The sequence below is a fragment of the Eucyclogobius newberryi genome, unplaced genomic scaffold (assembly GCF_026437365.1).
Source record: "Eucyclogobius newberryi isolate DKJ021-1_F unplaced genomic scaffold, fEucNew1.0.hap1 SCAF_17, whole genome shotgun sequence".
Lineage (NCBI taxonomy): Eukaryota > Metazoa > Chordata > Actinopteri > Gobiiformes > Gobiidae > Eucyclogobius > Eucyclogobius newberryi.
Window position 1 is genome coordinate 34,738,371 of NW_027315801.1, and position 19,152 is coordinate 34,757,522.

The window sequence follows — 19,152 nt, forward strand, 5'->3', positions numbered from 1 at the left end:
TCAGCACTTTCTTTTGTCTGAACACACAGTCCTGCTCCTCCGTCTGGGCCTTTGCTTAATCTCCACATCCTCAAACGCCTCAATCCCATTCCGCAGATCGGAATCTATCAATGAATTAATTTCTCGCTCCGTCGGTCGCCGCGCATCAGCCGCTCGCACCTTAGCTCGGTTCCTCTGATCCGCTCGGCTTTGACCCCTCGGGACCAGCTGCCCCCAACCTGCCCTCAATCCACCCCCAACCTGCCCCGAACCGGCCCTTTATCTAGCCCAAACCTGCCTTTAATTTACCCCAAACCTGCCCCGAACCTGTCCCCAATTTACCCCCAACCTGCCCTCAATCTACCCCGAACCTGCATTTAATTTACCCCAAACTTGCCTCGAACCTGTCCCCAATTTACCCCAAATCTGCCCCGAAGCTGTCTCCAATTTACCCCCAACCTGCCCTCAATCTACCCCAAACCTGCTCTTTATCTATCCCAAACCTGCATTTAATTTACCCCAAACCTGCCCGAACCTGGCCCAAACCTGCCCTAAATCTACCCAAAACCTGACCTGGACCTGCCCCAAACAAGCCCAAAATAATGGTCAGTTGCCGTCCCGTCGGGGTTGTTGTTGCCAGCTCAGATTGCAGAATTTGCAGTCTTTACAGTCTTTACAGTCTTTACAGTCTTTGCAGACGGTTTACCATGTGCATTCTAACGTATAATGAATATTGCAAAACCTGCCAGAAATGTCCAATTATACATTTCCACATTCAGTCTGGAGGAGGCAGAGCATAAACACTGGCCCTTCCTCGAGGGTCTGTTCCCAGAGGACGGCCCCTTCAGCTCCAGGGTGAGATCTGTGGAACGGGGGCCAGTGTGGAGGAAATTGGCTGAGTGTGTTCAGTGTGAGCTCGGACAGAGCGGTCGCCTCGAGGCTTTAAGGACCTCCTCGCTTTAAGGATTTATCTGTTTCAATAACACTAGATCACTGCTGTATCGATCTTTAGTTATAAACTGTATCGTACAAGGACTTTCATAATCACAGTGGCACCGTGCCTCATTTAAAAAATGCCATTGGAAAATAACCTAATGATAGGACCAGGCGAAAGCAGCATGAGTCCTGGTTTTAGCCTGGTTTAGGTCTGATTACATCTGGTTTTGAGTCCTGATTTAGTCCTGCTTTACACCTGGTTTATACCTGATTTTGAATCCTGATTTTGGTCTTATTTACACCTGATTTATACATGATCTCAAGTCCTGATTTTGGTCTGATTTACACCTGGTTTACCCCTATCCGGTAATTTGGTCATGATTTTGGCCTGATTTGCAGCTTGTTCATGCATGATTTCGAGTCTGTGTTTTGTCCCAATTTAGTCCTGATTTACACATGATTTTGGGTCCTGGTTTATACATGATTTCAAGTCCTGGTTTAGTCCTGGTTTAGTCCTGGTTTAGTCCTGGTTTGGTCCGTGTTTAGTCTGTGTTTAGTCCTGGTTTACACCTGGTTTATACATGATTTTTAGTCCTGGTTTAGTCCTGGTTTAGTCTGTGTTTAGTCCTGGTTTAGTCCTGGTTTAGTCCGTGTTTAGTCCTGGTTTAGTCCTGGTTTAGTCCTGGTTTGCGCCTGGTTTAGTCCTGGTTTAGTCCTGGTTTAGTCCTGGTTTAGTCCTGGTTTAGACCTGGTTTAGACCTGGTTTAGTCCTGGTTTAGTCCTGGTTTGCGCCTGGTTTAGTCCTGGTTTAGTCCTGGTTTAGTCCTGGTTTAGTCCTGGTTTGCGCCTGGTTTAGTCCTGGTTTAGTCCTGGTTTAGTCCTGGTTTGCGCCTGGTTTAGTCCTGGTTTAGTCTTGGTTTGCGCCTGGTTTAGTCCTGGTTTAGTCCTGGTTTAGTCCTGGTTTGCGCCTGGTTTAGTCCTGGTTTAGTCCTGGTTTAGTCCTGGTTTGCGCCTGGTTTAGTCCTGGTTTAGTCCTGGTTTGCGCCTGGTTTAGTCCTGGTTTAGTCCTGGTTTGCGCCTGGTTTAGTCCTGGTTTAGTCCTGGTTTAGTCCTGGTTTAGTGCTGGTTTAGCCCTGGTTTAGTCCTGGTTTAGTCCTGGTTTAGTCCTGGTTTGCGCCTGGTTTAGTCCTGGTTTAGTCCTGGTTTAGTCCTGGTCGGTTCTCGGGTTCACAAAGTCTCTTAAAGTCATCACAGACTTGATCAAACTGAGCGTGACGAGTTTTGCCTCTTGAACGTCGCTTAACGAGTGTCGTTTAATTCAGTTCCTCTAACGAACGTGAAGCTCGTGTTTGTCGACCGTGGCACATGAACCAGAGCGTTTCCTGTGGCCGAGGTCAAGTACGTTTATCAAAGCGCCGCCACCATGAACCAAAGACCACCCTCCTCCTTCATATGTCCCAGATTAAGACTTAATTAGCTAACGAGCACCGGCCCACCTCCCCCTTTCACTCCCTCCTCCCCCTTTCACTCCACAGCAGGAGCTCATGAATATTTAAATGAAGCGAAGTCCGCGTGAATAAACTCTCCATTTTTACATCTTCACTGCAAAAAAGCCACGAGTCAACAAGACTTTAGAATCAAAAATTAAATCAAAGTTTTCAGAATATTTTGATATTTCCAGGCATAAAACCCAATAACAACGTTTGATTTTTAAATGAAGCAATTCTTTAGTTTTATCTGTTGTTTGTTCTTTTATTCTTTTTATGTTTATTTCAAGACAACATTTGCTATTTTGGGGAATTCATTTAGTTTTTATGACCAGGTAATTTGACTTGTTTAAAGGTGCACTATGTAAGGGTGTAAGGTCCAACAGCTGCTCGTCTCCATGGAGCTGTTATTGCTTTACTAGGAATGTTCCGCATTATGGCATTTAGCTTATCCATCTTAAAACTCTTTCTTACTTGTTTTTGTTTATTTCTTACTTTATCTTTATTTGTTCTTTGTTCTAAACTGGATTGATTTCGACCTCGTCTCTTTAGTTGCTTGTTCTTGACGTGCTGTTGGCGTGTTCTTGACGTGCTGTTGCCGTGTTGTTGCCGTGTTGTTTGCGTGTTCTTGACGTGTTGTTGACGTGCTGTTGAAGTGTTGTTGACGTGCTGTTGACGTGCTGTTGCCGTGTTGTTCGCGTGTTCTTGACGTGTTGTTGACGTGCTGTTGAAGTGTTGTTGACGTGCTGTTGGCGTGTTCTTGACATGCTGTTGACGTGTTGTTGACGTGCTGTTAACGTGTTGTTGGCGTGTTCTTGACGTGCTGTTGACGTGTTGTTGACGTGCTGTTAACATGTTGTTGGCGTGTTCTTGACGTGCTGTTGACGTGTTGTTGACGTGTTGTTAACGTGTTATTGACGTGCTGTTGACGTGTTGTTGACGTGCTGTTGACGTGCTGTTAACGTGTTGTTGACGTGCTGTTGACGTGCTGTTAACGTGTTGTTGGCGTGTTCTTGACGTGCTGTTGACGTGTTGTTGACGTGCTGTTAACCTGTTATTGACGTGCTGTTGACGTGTTGTTGACGTGCTGTTGACGTGCTGTTAACGTGTTGTTGACGTGCTGTTGACGTGCTGTTATCGTGCTGTTGCCGTGTTGCTGCCGTACTGTTGACGTGTTGTTGACGTGCTGTTGTCGTGCTGTTGCCGGGTTGCTGCCGTGCTGTTGACGTGTTGTTGACGTGCTGTTGACGTGTTGTTGACTTGTTGTTGACGTGCTGTTGACGTGTTGTTGACGTGCTGTTGACGTGTTGTTGACGTGTTATTGACGTGCTGTTACCGTGTTCTTGAAGTGGGTTGACGTGTTGTTGTAATGCTGTTGACGTGCTGTTGACGTGTTGTTGACGTGCTGTTGACGTGTTGTTGACGTGTTATTGACGTGCTGTTACTGTGTTCTTGAAGTGGGTTGACGTGTTCTTGACGTGTTGTTGTAATGCTGTTGACGTGCTGTTGACGTGCTGTTGACGTGCTGTTGACGTGTTGTTGACGTGCTGTTGACGTGTTGTTGACGTGTTATTGACGTGCTGTTACTGTGTTCTTGAAGTGGGTTGACGTGTTGTTGATGTGTTATTGTAATGCTGTTGTCGTGCTGTTGAAGTGCTGTTGAAGTGCTGTTGAAGTGCTGTTGACTTGTTGTTGACGTGTTATTGTAATGCTGTTGTCGTGCTGTTGAATTGCTGTTGTCGTGCTGTTGCCGTGTTGTTGATGTGTTATTGTAATGCTGTTGTCGTGCTGTTGAAGTGCTGTTGAAGTGCTGTTGACTTGTTGTTGACGTGTTATTGTAATGCTGTTGTCGTGCTGTTGAAGTGCTGTTGAAGTGCTGTTGAAGTGCTGTTGACTTGTTGTTGACGTGTTATTGTAATGCTGTTGTCGTGCTGTTGAAGTGCTGTTGTCGTGCTGTTGAAGTGTTGTTGACGTGCTGTTGCCGTGTTGTTGATGTGTTATTGTAATGCTGTTGTCGTGCTGTTGAAGTGCTGTTGAAGTGCTGTTGACTTGTTGTTGACGTGTTATTGTAATGCTGTTGTCGTGCTGTTGAAGTGCTGTTGTCGTGCTGTTGCCGTGTTGCTGCCGTGCCGTTGACTTGTTGTTGACGTGCTGTTGACGTGTTGTTGACGTGCTGTTGACGTGTTGTTGATGTGTTATTGTAATGCTGTTGTCGTGCTGTTGAAGTGCTGTTGAAGTGCTGTTGACGTGTTGTTGACGTGTTATTGTAATGCTGTTGTCGTGCTGTTGAAGTGCTGTTGAAGTGCTGTTGACGTGTTGTTGACGTGTTATTGTAATGCTGTTGTCGTGCTGTTGTCGTGCTGTTGAAGTGCTGTTGAAGTGCTGTTGAAGTGCTGTTGACGTGTTGTTGTCGTGCTGTTGTCGTGCTGTTGACGTGTTGTTGACGTGTTGTTGTCGTGCTGTTGTCGTGCTGTTGAAGTGCTGTTGACGTGTTGTTGTTGTGCTGTTGTCGTGCTGTTGAAGTGCTGTTGACGTCCTGTTGACGTGCGGTTACTGTGTTGTTGTCGTGCTGTTGTCGTGCTGTTGACGTGTTGTTGACGTGTTGTTGTCGTGCTGTTGTCGTGCTGTTGACGTGTTGTTGACGTGTTGTTGTTGTGCTGTTGTCGTGCTGTTGAAGTGCTGTTGACGTCCTGTTGACGTGCGGTTACTGTGTTGTTGTCGTGCTGTTGACGTACTGTTGCCATGACTTCACACAGAAACATGCGGTGCACACACATGTGCACACACTGTTAGCCATGCTGTTAGCATGTGGAGCGCAGTGATGCATGCTGGGACACTTTGCTCCATCATCTTTCATGTCTGGCGCATTCCCAGTGAAGGGTGGGCTCGGCGCGGCCCCCTGCTGGTGGTCGTTAGCGCCGCCTCCTGGTGCCGCCTTCTGTCCCGAGGCCGTTTCTGCGTCATTTATTTTGTAAATAAGCTCGAGCCGCGGGGGGCGGGGCCGCGGGGGCGGGGCCGCGATTGTGCAATTCCACGCTCGTAATTGACACGCGGGACGGGCGAGGGTCCGACCACAATGGGGAACAAATGGGGGTCGTGTAAGATGTTTTTACAAACGCAAACATTTGTCAAGCGAACGCAACGTCGCCCGGGGCAGAAAGTACACACAAAAGACAATAATACAACTTCATTATCAAGATGTTTACTATGTTCAGCTCAATTTAAAACTGTTATTTATAATATAAAGTATAATGTATAATATAAAGTATAATGTATAATATAATGTATTATGTATAATATAATGTATTATGTATAATATAACGTATTATGTATAATATAAAGTATTATGTATAATATAATGTATTATGTATAATATAATGTATTATGTATAATATAACGTATTATGTATAATATAAAGTATTATGTATAATATAATGTATTATGTATAATATAAAGTATTATGTACAATATAAAGTATTATGTATAATATGAAGTATTATGTACAATATAAAGTATTATGTATAATATGAAGTAATATGGTGCAGGACAAAAGGAATATCTTGTTAGTTTTTATTCAGACATATTAAGATCTTATGTCAATCCAACAGAAATGTGTAAAAACGTCTTTAAACGTGTTTGTCAAGGTTTAATTATCAAACAAATGTGAAATGTCTAAAATTCATTATAAAAGTGCAGAAATATCACCTTATACTTTTATTATCACAGCCTTTTTTTAATAAATAGACAAAATACTTCATATCAAATTTTGTTCAGAAACAATTTTCATTAAATCTTCTAAATATCGATATATTATAGTTCACTTTCACTCCACACTCATGAATAAAACACAAATACATGAATAACCCGTCAAACCAGTGTTAAACTTTTACTAAAATGACGTTTGACTTATTGTATCAAAAGTATCAAAAGCTATTTACGTATTGATTTTTAAATTAGCATCGAAAACAGAGAAGGATCTTTAGCTTCATCAAAACTAGTTTAAGTCGACACTGAAACACAAGAAAACAAGAATACTTTATGTTGAAATGTATATTTTATTGTCTTTTTCTGCTATCGTTATCGGTATTGAAACCGGTTTCAAGTATCAGGTCCACGGTATCAAAATCCAGTCTGAAACGATTATTTAAAAAAACTAAATGCATTGGAATTTCAACGTTCTCAATATTAGAGATAAAAACGTCCTTTTAAACCTTTAGTAGTTTAACTGTTCTCACATGTTCTGACGTGTTTAAAGTTATTGTGACGATTTAACCATCATTCATTTATTCGAAACAGTGTAATTTTCTTCAAGTTTGTGACCGACTTAAAATAAAGCTAAACTTGACAAAAACAGCCAAATACAATGAAGTTCTTTACATTAATGTCTATTTTTTGGGCTTTAAATTGGACAGAAAAGACTTAATCTTGCTTCTAAAATTGTCCCGATCATTCTTTTTTTTTGTTCTTGAGATTATATTGTGTGTTATCGATGAACCCAGTCACCTTGACGTCTCTACTTTGAACAGAATCTTATTGTTAAAACTAAATTAGAAGCATTTGAACTCTGATTTATGACACGTTTCTGTGGTTTCGCTCAAATGGATCCGTCACGTCGCGTTCTCGTATTGATATTCCGAGTGCGGCCCCGCGAGGACGGACTCAGCGGTCCCAGGTTGTGTAATAATTGGATGTGGGCGGGGCTCTGCGTTAGCCAGCTGTCCCCCCGGCGCCGGCCCCTCACCCGCTCGCCCCAGCTGAGCACGGCGCCTCGTAAACGGGTGAAATATGACGCGCTCTGACCTCCGTGCGCGCTCGATCCGGGAGAGCAAACCGCTGCATTCTTTGTGCGTCATTTACAGAAGTAAATGTTTATAAGACGTTAATAAGCTCTAGTTAACTGTTTATACGACGTTAATAAGCTCTAGTTAACTGTTTATACGACGTTAATAAGCTCTAGTTAACTGTTTATAAGACGTTAATAAGCTCTAGTTAACTGTTTATAAGACGTTAATAAGCACTAATACTAGTGCTTATTAACGTCTTATAAACAGTTAATATATTGTTTATAAGACGTTAATAAGCTCTAGTTAACTGTTTATAAGACGTTAATAAGCTCTAGTTAACTATTAATGAAACGTTAATAAGCTCTAGTTAACTGTTTATAAGACGTTAATAAGCTCTAGTTAACAGCTAAGCACTTACAAGTTTGTTTATAACCAATTATCTCTTGGTTATTTAAAAAGATTGAATGAACAGCTTATGAATGCATCTTGTACATGATTTATTAAAACACACTTAGTAAATGGCTTATTAACATTTATAGTGTAATAAACCATCTACAAATGCTATAAAATGCCTTATTAGTGCATAAACAAATAACGAGTGCTCATTAATGCATCACATACCTTATTTTAAAGCGTTACAGCATATTCTTTATTGTTTTTGTTGATATTTCACAAGCCTAACGTGTGCGTTTGTGGTTTGCGGGTGTTATTTTTGGCGAGCCACGCGTGTTCGCCGTCGTCACGGGTCAGCGCTCGAGTCAGCGGGCGAGGACAAAGAGGACGAGGAGGACGAGGAGGACGAGGAGGACGAGGAGGCGACAGGAACCCTCCCCAAACCTGATGTCTCTGTAACGCGATTAGAAGACGCTGTTTCCTGATCAGATCCGTCTCTATCTGTGACCTCATCCTCCGGGCGCGGCACAAAAGGACAAAAGCGCGGCTTGAATAAGACACTCGGGATTCGTCTTCATTAGAGGAGATCTGACGTTTGCAGTGTGTTATAATGTCGTTAATCATCAGACAAATGTGAAATGTCTGTGGGATTAATCACCCGAAAAAGCAGAAATATCAGTTTAAACTCAACTCTTTTTAGAGCATTTATTTTACTATAAACAAAACAAAACTCTAAATTTGACATATCTTAAACGCAGCATTTACAATATTATCTACCTTTATTATCTGCAAGAACATTTGATATATTTCCAGGTCTATTGTTCTTACTAATCTGCTAAAATAAATCACCTCATCAAAAGGATGGTAAATGAGACCTTTCCTGGACAGTTCTAGAACAATGTCATTCTATATATGATTATTATTATTATTTTATTATTCAGTGTTTTATGTTGCACCTTAACACCGATGTCGGAATGATCTCGAGCTTTATCAGAACCAGTGTAACCAAATGGTGACGGAGAAAGTGCTCTTATTTAGTGATGAAAATGACAATTTACTTTCTAAAATCAAATCAAAATCAGTGTCGAGAATCGAGCATTTTCAAGTGTCAAAGTCGAGTCAAAACGTGAAACAAGGAAAACTTTCAAAAGAGAATAAACATCGCACTGAAGACGGAAATCTGAAGTGTTTGTGGAAGTGACGTGATACGCTCTACTGCCATCTGGAGGACAAACGTTGCATGTTCACGGTGTCTACTGCCATCTGGAGGACAAACGCTGCATGTTCACGGTGTCTACTGCCATCTGGAGGACAAACGCTGCATGTTCACGGTGTCTACTGCCATCTGGAGGACAAACGCTGCATGTTCACGGTGTCTACTGCCATCTGGAGGACAAACGCTGCATGTTTACTGTGTCTACTGCCACCTGGAGGACAAACGCTGCATGTCCACTGTGTCTACTGCCATCTGGAGGACAAACGCGGCATGTTTACTGTGTCTACTGCCATCTGGAGGACAAATGCTGCATGTTCACTGTGTCTACTGCCATCTGGAGGACAAACGCTGCATGTCCACTGTGTCTACTGCCATCTGGAGGACAAACGCTGCATGTCCACTGTGTCTACTGCCATCTGGAGGACAAACGCTGCATGTTCACTGTGTCTACTGCCATCTGGAGGACAAACGCTGCATGTTCACTGTGTCTACTGCCATCTGGAGGACAAACGCTGCATGTCCACTGTGTCTACTGCCATCTGGAGGACAAACGCTGCATGTCCACTGTGTCTACTGCCATCTGGAGGACAAACGCTGCATGTCCACTGTGTCTACTGCCATCTGGAGGACAAACGCTGCATGTTCACTGTGTCTACTGCCATCTGGAGGACAAACGCGGCATGTTTACTGTGTCTACTGCCATCTGGAGGACAAATGCTGCATGTTCACTGTGTCTACTGCCATCTGGAGGACAAACGCTGCATGTCCACTGTGTCTACTGCCATCTGGAGGACAAACGCTGCATGTTCACTGTGTCTACTGCCATCTGGAGGACAAACGCTGCATGTTCACTGTGTCTACTGCCATCTGGAGGACAAACGCTGCATGTTCACTGTGGGCTGTTTCTCTTCTGTCACGCCCCCAAAGACCCCGTTTGTCCACAAATGTGTGACTGTGGTCAGGAGGGGCCAGTGGACTCACAGAGGTCGTTAGCAGCTCATGCTAATGCTAGTGGCTATGCTAATAAACGTTAGCCTACTGCAGACAGTTTTAAGGAGCCTCATTTCCAACTGTCCAAGAGTTATATTTTAGGATCAGACACAAGGTCCGTGCTCTTGACAGCTCAGAGGGCGTGTCCGGTGCAGAGGGCGTGTCCGGTGCAGAGGGCACTGAAACACATTTATAGTCATAATCACAGTCTTATTTTTTGATCATTGTATTCGTTCTCTGGACTAAACAGAGTCTAAAACACTAAAGACCTTTTAATAACAAAGACAGTGACATTATTAGACCAAAATGGTTTCAGATTTCCACCATAACTCACTTTATAAGATCTTTTTTCATGCTTGAGTTCATTAGCAGCAGGTCGCGCGGCCTCCTGCCAAGTCAATCTATAATGAATCTAAATCTGGCTCGTTATCATCTATTCTAATGAACCCCTTTCTTTTTGTGTGACGATGCTTGTCAAAGTGTCCCGGTCCGATCGTCTTACCCGCGACGTGATTGGCTGACGGCTGTGCACACATGACCCTGGAGTTAATTAGGTTTCTGTTTGATCTTTGACGCTTTAATTCGAAATAATTATTTGTCTGGCGATGTTTGATAAAGAAAACCAATATTATTGTTCTTTAATTGTCTCTGCTCTGCTAAGTCGATGTTTTTCCTTTTGTGTCACCGCATTATCAGCAGAACGAGTGATTTTATCGAGATTACGGCGATATTTAACATGAATACGTCTACTTTTTGGAACATAAATGACACTTCTTGACGACATATTTCACCTTTAAGTGTGCACGTTTGATTAATATAGTTGTTCCTGAAGTCATTATTTATATGCGTTATCAATATTATTGCGATATTTTAAAATGCTTTTCACAATAATTTCAGTTGTACTAACAAAAATTAAAACAAAATTAACAAAATTAAAAGCACATTTAATTTACTGGTCAAAAAAATAAAAAATAAAACTTTAATAGAGAAAAATTCAAGATTAATCAAGGCTAATTTGAGCCTTAACATTAAAAAACATGATTCAAACCTGTGTTTAAAAAAAAAAAAAAAATACTAAAATACTACAAACTATGATGGTTATTTTGTGTTTTTGTCAATTTTTTTTTAATTTATTTTTTTACATCGAATCTAGTAAAAATATTCATTATATATAAACATGATAAAACTTTTTTTTCATTTGATGTAGAAAAATAAATAAATGTCAAATAAAAAAAAATAAATTAAAACACAAAATAACATACAGTATATTGATGTATCTCGGATGTGAAACTCCTGCAATGGACTCGATGGATGGATCCGTGTGGAATGTTCTTTCCTCCAGTGACGAGGTGTTTGGACGATTATAAAGGACGGACACAAAAAGGACATAAGACTTTTTGTCATGTCGTTCTCTCTGTGTCTAGATTCTCATAGTTTTCTATTTGTTCTGTTTAACTATAAAGAAAAAACATAAAACTGTATATTTCTGTCAGAGCGAGGACCTTATACGATATATTTAGTTTGAGCGATACTTTTGTGATATATTTAGTTTGATCGATACTTTTGCGATATATTTGGTTTGATCGATACTTTTGCGATATACTTGGTTTTGACGATACTTTGGCGTGATACTTTTGCGATATACTTGGTTTTGACGATACTTTGGCGTGATACCTTTGCGATATACTTGCTTTTGGCGATACTTTGGCGTGATACTTTGGCGATATATCGTGCGTCCCTCGTCCACGTTGTTCCTGACCTCTTTTCTTCCTCTTTTTCCACAGATTCCTCGGAGAGAAACTGAACTTGTGAAGTATCGGAGCCTGAACTCGTATCTTCGGCCGTCTTCGGTCTCCGTGGCGACCGCACACACGAGGTGGAGAGGTCGCGTTTAGTCCTTTTGGATGGGACTTTGAGACATGGGTGCACCACAGCGCTGTGGGAGGAGCCACGGGAGCCACGCCTCCTTCCTCCTGCTCGTTCCTCTGTCGTTCCTCTGCTGCACGCCACAAGTCGCTCAGGGATCCCTCCACATTCCCCTGAACTGTGAGTCTAGAACACAAGCACGGTCTGTGAGTCTAGAACACAAGCACGGTCTGTGAGTCTAGAACACGAGCACGGTCTGTGAGTCTAGAACACAAGCAGGGTCTGTGAGTCTAGAAAACGAGCAGGGTCTGTGAGTCTAGAACAAGCACAAGCACGGTCTGTGAGTCTAGAACACGAGCAGGGTCTGTGAGTCTAGAACACGAGCAGGGTCTGTGAGTCTAGAACAAGCACAAGCACGGTCTGTGAGTCTAGAACACGAGCAGGGTCTGTGAGTCTAGAACACGAGCAGGGTCTGTGAGTCTAGAACAAGCACAAGCACGGTCTGTGAGTCTAGAACACAAGCACGGTCTGTAAGTCTAGAACACGAGCACGGTCTGTGAGTCTAGAACACAAGCACGGTCTGTGAGTCTAGAACACAAGCACGGTCTGTAAGTCTAGAACACGAGCACGGTCTGTGAGTCTAGAACACGAGCACGGTCTGTGAGTCTAGAACACGAGCACGGTCTGTGAGTCTAGAACACAAGCACGGTCTGTGAGTCTAGAACACGAGCAGGGTCTGTGAGTCTAGAACACGAGCACGGTCAGTGAGTCTAGAACACAAGCACGGTCTGTGAGTCTAGAACACGAGCACAAGCACGGTCTGTGAGTCTAGAACACGAGCACAAGCACGGTCTGTGAGTCTAGAACACGAGCACAAGCACGGTCTGTGAGTCTAGAACACGAGCACGGTCTGTGAGTCTAGAACACAAGCACGGTCTGTGAGTCTAGAACACAAGCACGGTCTGTGAGTCTAGAACACGAGCACAAGCACGGTCTGTGAGTCTAGAACACGAGCACGGTCTGTGAGTCTAGAACACAAGCACGGTCTGTGAGTCTAGAACACAAGCACGGTCTGTGAGTCTAGAACACAAGCACTGTCTTTGAGTCTAGAACACGAGCACAAGCACGGTCTGTGAGTCTAGAACACAAGCACGGTCTGTGAGTCTAGAACACAAGCACGGTCTGTGAGTCTAGAACATGAGCACGGTCTGTGAGTCTAGAACATGAGCACGGTCTGTGAGTCTAGAACACAAGCACAAGCACGGTCTGTGAGTCTAGAACACGAGCAGGGTCTGTGAGTCTAGAACACGAGCACGGTCTGTGAGTCTAGAACACGAGCAGGGTCTGTGAGTCTAGAACACGAGCACGGTCTGTGAGTCTAGAACACGAGCAGGGTCTGTGAGTCTAGAACACGAGCACGGTCTGTGAGTCTAGACGCTAAAGCTAATCCTAAAGCTAATGCTAATGCTAATGCTAAAGCTAAAGCTAATGCTAAAGCAGGACAAATAAGCTTAAAGGTGTTATGGACGATTTTTCGGCGATTTGAGAACTCAGGCGGAAGTGCACATGCCACTCCCCCGTGCACATGCCACTCCCCCGTGCACATGCCACTCCCCCGTGCACATGCCACTCCCCCTGCACATGCCACTCCCCCGTGCACATGCCACTCCCCCGTGCACATGCCACTCCCCCGTGCACATGCCACTCCCCCTGCACATGCCACTCCCCCGTGCACATGCCACTCCCCCGTGCACATGCCACTCCCCCTGCACATGCCACTCCCCCGTGCACATGCCACTCCCCCGTGCACATGCCACTCCCCCGTGCACATGCCACTCCCCCGTGCACATGCCACTCCGTGCAATGTGAAATAATGCTAGAAAGTTGGTAAAGCTATACAATAACTGATAATGTTGCATTGTTATTGTGCTAATGGCTTAGGCCAACAGGCTGTTAGCTTGCTCAAATCTTATAAAACGCATACACATGTCACATCAAATTAAAGATAGAATTATCTATCTTTAATTTGAATGGAGAGTTAGCTCAGTGTGTTAGCTTCAAGTTAGCTACACGTTAGCTACACGTTAGCTACAAGTTAGCCTAAGTAGCTAATGGTTAATGTTCTGAGTCGCCAAACGTTTACTCATTTAACGTCATAATCTTTGGTTTCCGTAAGTAAACTGAGGCGAGTCATGTTAAATTTAGCTCTGGTTACGGTATTTAATCTAGCTCTGTTTTATCATTTATTTATACGTTTAACCGCTAATGTTAGCTAGCTCTTATGTGTTTTTCTCCTGGTTTTGCTATAGTTAGGCTTGTTTTAAGAGTTAACTTTAATCCTGGTTTATGAGGTAGTCCTGGTTTAGTCCTGGTTTATGAGGTAGTCCTGGTTTAGTCCTGGTTTATGAGGTAGTCCTGTTTTAGTCCTGGTTTATGAGGTAGTCCTGGTTTAGTCCTGGTTTATGAGGTAGTCCTGTTTTAGTCCTGGTTTATGAGGTAGTCCTGTTTTAGTCTTGGTTTATGAGGTAGTCCTGGTTATGTCCTGGTTTATGAGGTAGTCCTGGTTTAGTCTTGGTTTATGAGGTAGTCCTGGTTATGTCCTGGTTTATTAGGTAGTCCTGGTTATGTCCTGGTTTATGAGGTAGTCCTGGTTTAGTCCTGGTTTATGAGGTAGTCCTGGTTAAATCCTGCTTTATGAGGTAGTTCTGGTTTAGTCCTGGTTTATGAGGTAGTCCTGTTTTAGTCCTGGTTTATGAGGTAGTCCTGGTTATGTCCTGGTTTATGAGGTAGTCCTGGTTTAGTCCTGGTTTATGAGGTAGTCCTGGTTAAATCCTGCTTTATGAGGTAGTTCTGGTTTAGTCCTGGTTTATGAGGTAGTCCTGGTTAAATCCTGCTTTATGAGGTAGTTCTGGTTTAGTCCTGGTTTACGAGGTAGTCCTGGTTATGTCCTGGTTTATGAGGTAGTCCTGGTTTAGTCCTGGTTTATGAGGTAGTCCTGGTTTAGTCCTGGTTTATGAGGTAGTCCTGGTTTAGCTAAACTTAGGCTTGTATATTTTTTGTCTGTGGTTTAGTTTGAATACTAGTTAGTATGTTAAGATAAGATAAGATATTCCTTTATTGTCCCACATGGGGAAATTTCATTGGTGCAACGCAGGTAGATACAGAGGTAGATCCAGAAGAACAGATCACTTATAGGAAGTCTGAAAAACACTTTCAGTAGAAGATCTCCTATAAATAAATAAAAAAATAAAAACTCCATTAGTTGCATTTTCTTTTCTGACTCCACAGTTTCCTTAATATTAAATAATCGAGTAAATCGTCGTCCAAGTTTAAGAGCTCATTTTGGACAAATAAACAGATTATCACGGCAGACACGTAAATGCACTCAGCTCAAATGAAGTTAGGCCGACCTTGACCCCGTGAGGTGAAGTTCAAAGGTCGTGAGTGTGTTTGGTTTGGTGACGTCCTGAAGGAGGAGACGGGGGAGGATGAGGAGGAGTCGTGTTTCATCATCTGACCTTCACAAGGATCTCCTGCTCCTCTGGGTGTGGCCCAGACCAGACGTGACCAGAGGGAGACAAACAGGGAGGGGGACACACAGGTTTAGTCCTGGTTTAGTCCTGGTTTAGTCCTGGTTTAGTCCTTGTTTAGCCCTTGTTTAGTCCTGGTGCTTACCTGGTTTAGTCTTGGTTTAGTCCTAGTTTAGCCCCGGTTTAGTCATAGTTTAGCCCTGGTTTAGTCCTGGTTTAATCCTGGTTTAGTCCTGGTTTAGTCCTGGTTTAGTCCTGGTTTAGTCCTAGTTTAGCCCTTGTTTAGTCCTGGTATAGCCCTTGTTTAGTCCTGGTTCTGACCTGGTTTAGTCTTGGTTTAGTCCTAGTTTAGCCCTGGTTTAGCCCTGGTTTAGTCCTGGTTTAATCCTGGTTTAGTCCTGATTTAGTCCTGGTTTAGTCCTGGTTCCGCCCTGGTTTAGCCCCTGGTTTAGTCTTGGTTTAGTCCTGGTTTAGTCCTGGTTTAGACCTGGTTTAGTCCTGCTTTAGTCCTGGTGTATTGAGTGGATGTAAATTGATCCTGTGTGTCTGATCCGGAGGCGGTGGATGTTGTGGGTCGGTTTAACTTTGCAAAAGGTTTTTAATCTGTTTTAGTCTGTTTTAGTCTGTTTTTACTGCATGCGCACTAACCTTTCTCTCTTCTCTGCTGTTTTCTCTGCCTTCGTTTGGACAATTAGACACATTTCGAGACAGTAAGTACAGTAACATCCTCTGTAGACGTGGCTCTGGTTTGAACCTGCTGTGTTTGTGCCCTTTGCCATCGCTAACGTCTTCAACCAACAACAAAGACGGATCAAACGTCTTCCGTTCAATGACTAAACTAAACTAAACTAAACACAACAACATCGTTAAGACATTTCATTAGACCCTTTCAAATGCTGTGTCATCAGGATGTTTAAAATTTCAGATCGAAGGCGACATCAGGCCAAATGAAGCAACATCAACATGCAAAAACAACAAAGCAACACGTTAGAGTTTCCAGGGTAGAAATGTCATTATTTGTTTAGAATTGTACTTGAGCTTCATAAAAACTGTGGTTGTGGTTAAGTATGTTATGTATCTGTCGACCAGAACTGAAATTTAGAATTTTGATCAAAAGTGCCACTAATCTCCTACTAAACAATATAAACTCCAGTGTTGGATGTGTGTGAACCTGATGTTACTTTCACTTTCTGAGGTGAATCCCAGTTTCACCAGTGAAATCACATTATGTTCTACTCAAACCTTTGCCTCTGTTATATTTGTACAAACCTTTAACGGGTCAATACCACAGGAATAATGAGAGATAGACCTGGTTCAGAGCCTGTTTTAGTCCTCGGTCAGTCCCTGATTCAGTTCCTGGTTTAGTCCCTGGTTCAGTGCCTGGTTCAGTCCCTGGTTCAGTGCCTGGTTCAGTGCCTGGTTCAGTGCCTGGTTCAGTCCCTGGTTCGATTCCTGGTTCAGTCCCTGGTTCAGTGCCTGGTTCAGTCCCTGGTTCGGTGCCTGGTTCAGTCCCTGGTTCGATTCCTGGTTCAGTCCCTAGTTTAGTCCCTGGTTCAGTCCCAGGTTCAGTCCCTGGTTTAGTCCCTGGTTCAGTCCCTGGTTCAGTCCCTGGTTCAGTCCCTGGTTCAGTCCCTGGTTTAGTCCCTGGTTCAGTCCCTGGTTCAGTTCCCGGGTCAGTTCCCGGTTTAGTCCCTGGTTTAGTCCCAGGTTCAGTCCCTGGTTTAGTCCCTGGTTCAGTCCCTGGTTCAGTCCCTGGTTCAGTCCCTGGTTTAGTCCCTGGTTCAGTCCCTGGTTCAGTTCCCGGGTCAGTTCCCGGTTTAGTCCCTGGTTTAGTCCCTGGTTTAGTCCCTGAATCAGTTCCTGGTTCGGTCCCAGCTCGTAGATAAATGTAGAAACACACGTTGAAACAAACGCTGCCATGCACAGATCGGTGACTCTGTTTGTGTGTTTGGTGTCGGTTCAGTACCAGAGCCGCCGGTGCTGCTGGAGACGCCCGAGTCCTTCACGGCCTTCTCCCAGAGCGACATCAACCTGCCGTGCGAGGCCAGAGGAAACCCCACGCCCACGTACGTATCACAGACGGTATCGCTGACGGTATCTCAGACGGTATCTCAGACAGTATCTCAGACAGTATCTCAGACAGTATCTCAGACGCTATCTCAGTATCTCAGACGGTATCTCAGATTCTATCTCAGACGCTATCTCAGACGGTATCCCAGACGGTATCTCAGTATCTCAGACGGTAGCTCAGACAGTATCTCAGTATCTCAGACGGTAGCTCAGACAGTATCTCAGACAGTATCTCAGACGGTATCTCAGTATCTCAGACGGTATCTCAGATGCTATCCCAGACGCTATCTCAGACGCCATCTCAGACAGTATCTCAGACGGTATCTCAGACGGTATCTCAGACAGTATCTCAGACAGTATCTCAGACAGTATCTCAGACAGTATCTCAGACGGTATCTCAGACAGTATCTCAGACAGTATCTCAGACGGTATCTCAGACAGTATCTCAGACAGTATCTCAGACAGTATCTCAGACAGTATCTCAGACGCTATCTCAGTATCTCAGACGGTATCTCAGATTCTATCTCAGACGCTATCTCAGACGGTATCCCAGACGGTATCTCAGTATCTCAGACGGTATCTCAGTATCTCAGACGGTATCTCAGATGCTATCCCAGACGCTATCTCAGACGCTATCTCAGACAGTATCTCAGACGGTATCTCAGACGGTATCTCAGACAGTATCTCAGACGCTATCTCAGTATCTCAGACGCTATCTCAGACGGTATCCCAGACGGTATCTCAGTATCTCAGACGGTAGCTCAGACAGTATCTCAGACGGTATCTCAGATGCTATCCCAGACGGTGTCTCAGACGCTATCTCAGACGGTATCAAAAATGTGCTTTCCCGTCTCAGTTTCGTCAAACGCTGGTCTAGAATGGCAGCACTAGTGAACCAGTTTCATCTCCTGCGCCGCTGACATCCTCCCGTGTGCGTTTTCAGCTTCCGTTGGGTGAAGGACGGCGAGACGATGGAGCTGGACCTCGTCGGCGCCGGGACCATCCGGGCGGACAAGAACGACAGCCTGGACCTGTACCACGGCTCGTACCGCTGCTACGCCTCCAACACGCTGGGGACCGCCGTGACGCAGACCGTGCACGTCATCGTAGAGCGTGAGTCCCGGAGAACACTCCACACCGAGCTTTAGGAGAACATCCGAGTCACGTCTGGCGTTTGCGCTGCGGCCGTGTGAGGACGCGGGAAGCCTGACCGTGCACTCGTCTGTAGTTACCGTGGAGACCGGCACTGGGCGAAGAGTTTACGCGGCGTGTTTGTGTGTGTGTGTGTTTCTTGTAGGTCATCCGGTTCTTCAGAAACAGCAGAAGATCTACAAGCGAGCGTTTGAAGGAGAGAGCCTGGTGCTGTCCTGCAGTCCTCCTGAGAGCTCCACGCCGCCGCACATTCACTGGATGGACAAGAGTAAGTCTGCGGGCTCGACATTCATCTTATCGAGCGCCGCCATCCGACATAATCCTTCTTCTGGTTGTATAAGTGAGCACAGGGCTGCCGACTGCCGGGGAAAATAATTGGCCCAGGGCATCGGTGCGTTGTTGGCGATGTGTGGGTCACATGAACATTGGACGTTTTACACAAATCGAGCAGCTTTAAAGCGTGTTCTAGAGGCCAGACTTTTCCCTCCTTCTCCACTTAAGCCAACGGAGTTCCCGCTGGACCGGAAGTGTCATTACAACAGAAGTGTCATTACAATCCGTGGCAAAAAGAGGAAAAAGTGAGCGGAAACGGCACTACGCTGTTAAAAAACGAACCAGATTGAGAAGAGTAATCTGACTATTTTCAGGTTGTTTTGATACCATTAAACATCTGATCCGATACTGATATTTGGCCCCACTTTCTGTTCAGTTCCAATCAATTCACTTACATTTGGAATATCGCAGAAGGT

At 44.3% G+C, this 19,152-nt stretch overlaps 1 protein-coding gene across 1 annotated transcript in view; it reads left to right on the forward strand.

The window, feature by feature from the left end:
• Nucleotides 1–11,668: 11,668 nt before the first annotated feature.
• LOC140363557 (neural cell adhesion molecule L1.1-like) overlaps nucleotides 11,669–19,152 on the forward strand; it is a 46,996-nt gene continuing 39,512 nt past the window's right edge. The window contains exons 1-5 of the mRNA XM_072450188.1: nucleotides 11,669–11,831; nucleotides 15,877–15,891; nucleotides 17,145–17,247; nucleotides 18,195–18,364; nucleotides 18,549–18,671. Coding sequence (XP_072306289.1) covers nucleotides 11,705–11,831; nucleotides 15,877–15,891; nucleotides 17,145–17,247; nucleotides 18,195–18,364; nucleotides 18,549–18,671 — 538 coding nt within the window. The 5' untranslated portion in view covers nucleotides 11,669–11,704. The remainder of the gene's footprint in view (nucleotides 11,832–15,876; nucleotides 15,892–17,144; nucleotides 17,248–18,194; nucleotides 18,365–18,548; nucleotides 18,672–19,152) is intronic.